General features: G+C 42.5%; 1 protein-coding gene across 8 annotated transcripts in view; it reads right to left on the bottom strand.

Annotated features, from left to right (window-relative positions):
• Window positions 1–1609: 1609 nt before the first annotated feature.
• Spice1 (spindle and centriole associated protein 1) overlaps window positions 1610–8263 on the bottom strand; it is a 48478-nt gene continuing 41824 nt past the window's right edge. For all 8 annotated transcript variants that reach the window (XM_052740768.1, XM_052740771.1, XM_052740767.1 and 5 more), the window contains 3 exons: window positions 6190–6292; window positions 3804–3891; window positions 1610–2708 (listed from right to left, as the gene is read on the bottom strand). In XM_052740768.1, the coding sequence (XP_052596728.1) occupies window positions 2655–2708; window positions 3804–3891; window positions 6190–6292 (245 nt within the window). In that variant the 3' untranslated portion in view covers window positions 1610–2654. The remainder of the gene's footprint in view (window positions 2709–3803; window positions 3892–6189; window positions 6293–8263) is intronic.

Below are 8263 nucleotides of genomic sequence, written 5' to 3'. Positions count from 1 at the left end.
TAAAGATGTGGGGGAGACTAAAGCTAGAAAAACATAAAGAAAAATACGTATTAAAGAAAGTACTCATGGGTGAACAATGCTGTTCCCAGAAGGCACAGGTTATTAAATGTGAATCTTAGTGCTAGCACAGGATAACCTCTACAAGACAGGTCAGGGAGGTAACAGGCTATTTCTATGCCATTGTTTGCACACCATAACTAGATGGTGAGACCACATTGCCGAAGACTAGTATTTTAAGTGTGAGTGCTCAGCTGCAGAAGAACCATCTGTATCAACCACACCTCTCCATCCAAGGTGCTGTGGATATCGCTCTATATAAATAAAGCACTGATTGGCCAGTAACCAGGCAGGAAGTATAGGCGGGACAAGGAGAAAGGAGAATTGAGGAAGGGGGGAGGAAAGGGAGACCGGCTGGAGCCACTGCCAAGACAAGGAAGATGTAAAGTACCGGTAAGCCACGAGCCACGTGGCAAAGTAAAGATTAATAGAAATGAGCTGAATATAAGAGTAAGAGCTAGACAATGATAGGCCTGAGCTAATGGCCAAGCAGTTTAAATAATGTAAGAGTCTGTGTGTTTATTTTATAAGTGGGCTCCGGGACTGGAGGGACTTGGTGGGAGCTGGAGAGAAATTCTCCAGTTACACAAGGCTCAGGGAGCATCGCAGAAGAGGAGCAGGAAGAGTATTGGGTAAGGAGGAAAGCAGTGAACTGTCCACTTGTAGACATTACATGGGTGATGCACACATCGGTTCCCGGCAGCTGTGGTTACCTGTACAAGATCAAGCCAGACAAAATTCCAGCAGACCAGGAAGAGGCCCTGAGGCTCCACTCTTGGTGGAGGAGCTGTGGGCAGCTGCTGCTCCTGAGGAAAAGACTAACTCTCCTCTGGGGAACTCGGCTACTGGTAAGTTGACCATGCCCATGTCCCCCACTCACGTGCATCTGGGCAGCATTAATTGGCTTGGGTTATAGTGACGACACAAAATAAACATGAAGCAGGGAGAAAGACAGGATGAAAGGCACTAGGGAGAGCTGGAGGAAGATAGTGATGGATGGATAAGATCAAAACACGTCGTATAAATGAATAAAAATTGCTAAGAATATATATATTCTTATTATATATATAATGATTCATAGGGTTAAGGAGATTGCTAACTGGCTGAAGTCTTTGCCACGCAAGCATGAGGAACGGAGTTCAGATTCCCCAGCCCCCATAGTTGCCAGGTAACATGTTGACTCACCAAGCTGACTGGCTGTACTAGCCGAACTGGTGAGCTCCAAGCTCAGCCTCAGTATCTATGAAGAGCAATCCAGAAAGACGTCCGACTTCAACCTCTGGGCTTTCACAGGAATGTGAACATGTGCACTTGCACCTGCACACGCATGCAAGCTCACACAGACAGGAACATTCCCACACACATGCCATACCCACATGACAAAAAATACACCTTTGCAAAGCAAGCAGGTGAGTTAAATTTTCAGGGAGGGGTAGCACCAAAATGGTCTTATCTCGGGCAAAGACAGGATTTAAGTAAGTTGCAAACAGTACAAAACAAGTAGAAAAAAATCTGCAAAAAACAGAAGAAATGCAGACTTCACACAGATTCATCAGTGCTAGAAGAAAATAATTTTACTTTTGGCTGCAACTGAAAAGCCCGGGTAGAGGTGCACAGGGAGATTCCTAGAACATGGTTCTCAACTGCAGAGGGAGGAACGGGGAGTCTGGGGACTCAGGGTAGCCTCAGTGTGATGCTCTCCCCCTCCCAACTCACTGAAGTTGGAAATTCCCATCACAGCATGGCAGACATCACTGAAATAAACCAGAAATAGAAGCCAACACCGAGAACCAGTCAGTTCATGAGAGAAAATCCATTTTGGGTGATTTAGGGCAAGGAAAACTGCTAACAGTTTTTATATTTCTTTTCCTAACATTATCATTAAATCAATGTACTGCACTTAGATATTTGAACATTATGGTCAGTATCATTAAACACATAGCCACTGTTACTTAGGAAAAATAAACAAACATTCATATGCCCACCTCCTGTTCTTTTGTTGAAACAGGGTTCTCTACATAGCTCAGGCTGGCATGGGACACATTGTATTCTAGAGAGCCTCCTGCCCCAAGTTTCTGAATGTTGGGATTATAGGTATACCCCACAGCCTCAGCCTTTTGTTTTTTTTAAAGTTGTACATTCAATTTGGAATGATGGATAGTAGAAAAGAAATTATCACATTTTTCTGAAAGCCAGAAAAAATTTATTATAAGTTATACATAAAGCAATGTAGTTCTTCTGGGAAGATGATCCACATTTATGATGTACTAAACAATAACAAAAACAAAACCTTCAACAGCAATGACAAGGGTAACAATGTATTACTAAAAAGTTTAACAAGGTCAATCAAATATAAAACTTAAATTTTCTTACAGTCAAAGTTTTATTCACAGGAAATTCATAGGTTAGATGCTTTGTGAAAAACCTATTTGAAAAGGTAAAATATTAAAAATAATTGTTCTTTTCCTTGTTTCCATTAATACAGGATATCTCTGCAGGTTTTATCTAAAGAAAATGTCACAACTTGAAAGGAGGATCCACGTAGGGGAAAGGGAAGGAGGGATGAGTCACTGAGGGCACGCTCCAATTCATCCTCTCTAGGACATGTGGGCAGAGAGCGCGAACCAGCCTTCTTCATGGTGCTTTTCGGTCTGCAGGACAGAGACACGGACAGGAGTTAGACTCGAACCCACTGGAGTCACAGACGTGTCCAGCACATTCAGCGAAGTCACCATGTGCCTTAGGTGGCACTGGAGTGTCACCTCTCCTGGCAAAGCTTCTGCCCCATCGAGATACCACCAAGCAGCAGGCTGCCTGCTCAGCAGGCGTCCTAAAAACAGCCTTACCTTTCAAAAGGCGAAATCCAACATTTATTCAAACCATAGCTACAATTTTAAACACGATGAAAAGAAGGTTGTTGGAGCTTAGTAAATTAAATGATACTAAGTTCCATGAACTGTAACTATATCAAAAGATAACTTTAAGCTTCTCAGAATTTAAGAATAAGAAAGGACAAATTTTTAATTCTAGGCAACTGGGGTAGCTAACTAAGGCAGTTACTTCGTTTGGGCTGTGTGTCTCCACTCTGTGATCTAATGACTTTCCCATATCTGTTACTGGCTTATCTCTGGAAAAAACAATTTTTACAATTCTAAAGATATTCTTACAATTTTCTATGATAAACACAGAGAAACTGTATTTTTTCTATATTATCAACACACATATAAATGCCTTCTGTGAAAAAAATCTGAATAAACTGTAAATGTTTAGCTTCCAGACAGTTCTGGAGCAAACCAGAACATATGAAAATGTACAAGGCATTCATTTACCCTCTGTGTTGTTACCTGCCTAACAGAGGCCCTCAGACACGGCACACTGGGATAAAGAACCAGCCACAGGTCTCTGGCTATCCCAAGCTCTACCCAGTCCCACCAACAATAGCAGGACCAATACCTCATACCTATGAGCCCATCAAGACCATGGCCCTTGGGAAGCAGGCCTGATACCAGTAATTCCTAGCCTTGGAAGACACTTGGAATCCTATCAAATTTTAACTTATTTCTTAATTACCCTAGAAGACAAAATAAATGTATTGCTTTTCAAATAGAGACAAATTATAGTATTTCTTTTCTCCGTGGAATTTTCTAGCATGTTAAAGACAACAGGAATAATAACTAAGAATGGAAGATAGTCACCTCCACCCTCACACTCTTGACACTACACATTGATCATATTTTATAACGTACCTTTGTTCTTGGATTAACAGGTGTGAATCGCCCACTTCCTGAGGTGGCATTTAGCGGAGAACAAGAATTACTAGTAGCCCCTGAAGATCTATCCATGAGAAATAAACAGAGAGTGAGGTATTACCACTAGCCATAAACAATTAAGGGGACAGTTCTCAATACTGACAAGAGCTTGAAAAGGTTTGGTGACAGGTCCAAATGAGGTCAAACACTCGTAACACTCCATCGGCCTAAAACTTAAAACTAGCAGTTCACCACTTAGAGTAGTTTAGCTTTACAGACGGAGTGAAGTACAGTGCTCTTGTGTACCTCACCTCCATCTCTAACAGTTTCTTCTATTACTAACATCTTTAACTGACTTGTGCACACTGCACATTCCATACTTGGGTTAATGCAGATATATGTTACCTTTAAAAGTTTGTGTGTTCAGAAAAGAAAAGGACCAGACACCAATAAAGACAAGTAGCCCAGGTGACCCAGCCTCTCAGAATGCCTCTGTTGCAGTTTCCTCTAAAGTCTACATCCAGAACAACTTCAAAGCTGCTAGTTGAGATGGTCCAGCCTCACAGACTATCCAGCCAAGACTTCAGGTAAGCTCTACACTTTCCCATCACACAGAGACTAAACAAAAAATAATACAGCTGGCTCTCCCAGGACTTGACCATTATCTCAATTTTCTCAGAGTCCCCTAAAGATGTCACTGCCCAAGAGAGCAGGAAGCAGTCTAGAGAACACGACACCCACATTCCCAAGAGGTGGGGTGGGTGGTTTGTGGTCATTCAATGGATTATGGATGTTTATCATCATTAGGGGGATTGTTTGCAAACTGTTATTGCAACTAAGGTAAGGGAGGAAACTAAGCAAGGTAAGTTGGATTCAAGGATCTCATTCTGAAAAGAAAAAGGGGGATATAGAAAGGATGGGATAAAAGGGTAGTTTATTGAATCTACTTTAAACTAAAAAGCAATTATTAATCTCAAATATTTTACATTGGCATAGATTTTTGCACATTGATAATGAAGTATTTTCTCTGAATTTGCCAAATACAAATGGGTTGGGTATTATAAATGTAATTCTTACTTGGTAATTGTACTTATTGTATATAGTCTTACTATGTTAAACCAAAACCTTTCTTTTTATTTAGACAAGAAGGGGGAAATGTGGAACATTTAATTATGCCAAGATGTGTTGCCTTTGTTTAATTATGTAAAGATGCGTTGCATGTGTTTATGTTGAGGAATATTTATCTAACTATGTAAAGATGTCTTGCTGTTTTACCTTGCCTGCCTAAGGCACTTGACTGGTCTAATAAAAAGCTGAACAGCAATAGCAAGGAAGGAGGCACAGGCAGAACTTCCAGGCAGGGAGAGTTAGTTAGGAGGAGGAGGACTTTAGGCTCGGGAGTGGGGAAGAAAAAAAGAGACACCAGGGAGATGATGCTAGGGGCCAGACAGACATGGAGGTAGCAGGAAAGCAGGACATACAGAATGAAAGAAAGGTTAAAAAAAAAGCCCCCAAGGCAAAACATAGATGAACAGAAACAGGTTAAATTAAGTTAAAAGAGCTTGTGGGACAAGCCAAAGGTAAGGCCGAGCATTCATAATTAATAGTAAGTCTCCGTGTCTTTATTAGGGAGCTGGTTGGCAGGCCAAAGAAAATTCCAACTACATGTGTGGTACAACATGAGGATGCTGGGTGGAGACAGAAAAGCCTGGGAACTCCCTCCTGACCCACTTACCTCATGTGTCTCATCTAGGCCAATCAGTTTTGTGTTCTGTGGGAGCCCAAATCACTCAAGGTCAGAGAATCTGAGCTGCTTTACCCAGCAGGGCTGCATAAGGAGATGATTTGGCCACAGGCGTGGTTACCAGGTGTTTGGAAGGGTCTACACTTGGCTGTACAGTGTGCTTTGATCTTGCAACGGGGGAGGTCTTTTGCCTCTCCCCTTGGTAGGTTATAAAAAGCCCTTTTAATAAAGGATGAGGCTGGTGGGTATTGACCCAGGCTCTCCCGAAGCTATCCCGTATTTCTGTCTTTCTTCTTGTTGGCGAGGTCTCTCTATCTATCATTTCTGAATTCCTCTCTCCTCCACCTAAGAACCTTTCAAAAGGTGAGAGGCGGACCCCCCCAGTGTGGACTTACTGCAACGGTGAAAGTGCTACTAGTCAGTGTGTCTACCCTGGGATACAGCTTCTCCTAATTTTGCAGCCAGAAATACATAAAGATTAGCCCACTTTTGTTCTAAGCAGGCACCCCTACTTGGTTAAGTTGCTTCCTTTCTCTGAATGAGTGAGTGTGCCTGAACTTGTTAGACAGACGCTGGGCACAGAGAGGACGCACGCAGACACTGCTGATGCTGTAAGGAACAGCAGCCCTGCAACCCTACCTTCTAGAACTGATCACACTGACAGGAGACACGGCGTTGCATTTCGAACTCTCTGGAGCCTCCACTCCTGGAACAGACACCTCTATGGTTCGCTTTCCTTCCTCTAAAATACAAAAGCAAGTGTTTGTGTCATTACTTTTCACTAATAAAAGCAACAACTTTGCTCAATTTCAATACTATTGGAAATTATAGATTACAAATTTAGGTGTTTTTATATCAGAATGGTTCATAGAAAACGCTTGAGAGATGATTTTTAAAAGTGAACTGTTAAGACAAGAAACTTCACTGTTCGTTTGGCAGCACTCCAGTTCATGGAATGCCAGAATCTTCTGACAAGTAACAACAGAGCAGGAAGTGAAAAACAGTGAGACCAAGGTATACTGGGGAGCAGGAGGGTGGGTGGAGGGAAGGAATGAATGGGGTGAACATGATTAAGATGCATATATTTATGAAACCGTCAAAGAATAAAAAAACATTAAATTTAAAAACTTAAAAGCTAGCTCAAAAGTTTGATTTTTCAATGTGATTAAATTAAGTAGGATTTCATTTCCCCTTATAGCCAGGAAATATCTGATTTTTAAGGAGGATTTACAGGATCCTCTATGAATAGAACAGATATAAAGTATTTCACTACTAAATGTTTGTCAACTGTTTGCCTACTTATGAAACCCTGAGGTTTCACATAATTAGACTTTGCTCTGGCCCTATGAGAATCCATGCCTGGTACTATAAATCTGATCAAAGTCCCATGGCTGGGAAGGTCCCAGGCAATGAAGAGAAGAGACTTACTACTGTTGTCTGGCTCAGCTGTTAAGTCAAGCTGCCTGTAAATACCTATATTTACACACAGAGAGAGATGCTACTCTCCTCCTATTCAGAGCAGCTTGGCTCTGCGGTGAGTGATGGTGAGTGCAGACTCTTAGCTGCTCACAGTGCTGAGAATAAGAGCTGGCAGTACTCAGCTCTCAAGAGGACAGTTACACCCCTCCTCTAAGGCTCGGAATACCATGGAAAGGGGGCAGAACGACTATACCAGAAGGAAGACAGGGAGCAGGGTTGTCCTCTGACATCATGAGCTCACAGGAGCTGGGGCTGCCTGTACTGGGCCTGCACAAGGGTGGACTTGTCAAGAGTCTGCCATGGAGTGGGAAGGGGCTCGTGGAGCCGTACTCCTCCCTGTTGAACGACTAGCTAATGCTGGATCCTGGGGGTGGGGTTGGGGGTTCACTACCTTTAGTTACGTACAGTATCCCAGGCCCTGTGGGACAGTTTCACATCCATGGCCATTCAGACCATCCTTAAAATCAGTGGGTCACAAAAACAGGGAAAGGGACCCGTAGGCAGGGGCTGACGGATGTGACGGAGAAGGGAGTGGAGGATGAGGCAGACCGAATGTATTATATATGTGTATGTTTTCTTGTTTGTAATTTTAAAACTAAATCATTTCCAGCGGAAGTGAAAACTCTTCCTGGTGCCTTTCAGGTACCCGCCTTCACCCAGCCACACAGGACACAAGGATCCCTGTAAGCACCAAGGCTCGAGCATCCCAGGGACACCACTGACAGAGTCCTTCGGTCCCTCACAATCCGGGCCTTAGACGGGGCTCCATCAATACCTCAGATGTAGCGCCATCCTTGAGGGCGCAAATTCATTTCTGGCTAAAGTCAACTTAGAGCCACTTCGTTTAACCAACACTCTTTGAACAGCACTGCCACAGACCACATTTTTCAGTCACAATTAAGTTATTTAGGAGGCCCCTCTAGTTTTTCATGCTCCTAAACGTAACAAAATAATGGAAAACATTAAACTGAGGAGAAATGTTTTTCTGGTTTTAAGAGAACAATAATTTGTAATCTGATGCTAGTAAAATGTGTAGTCTAATTTTGACATTTATACTTTTTTGCAGCATATATCCTAAGTGAGACATACACTATAATGCATATTTCACTTGGATGGTGTCGCCCTGGATGCCAAAGACTGCCTATAGAACAAGACAGCTTTCTACCACTATTTCTGTCTCTCCGACCCATGCCGTTTCTTCTGGTACAAAGTTGGGGGTACTGGAACATAGTAT

The sequence above is a fragment of the Peromyscus californicus genome, unplaced genomic scaffold (genome assembly GCF_007827085.1).
Source record: "Peromyscus californicus insignis strain IS unplaced genomic scaffold, ASM782708v3 Scaffold_16__1_contigs__length_79575227, whole genome shotgun sequence".
NCBI classification, from domain to species: domain Eukaryota; kingdom Metazoa; phylum Chordata; class Mammalia; order Rodentia; family Cricetidae; genus Peromyscus; species Peromyscus californicus.
The sequence above is the reverse complement of the archived record's forward strand: the minus strand, read 5'-3'. Positions and strand labels throughout refer to the sequence as shown.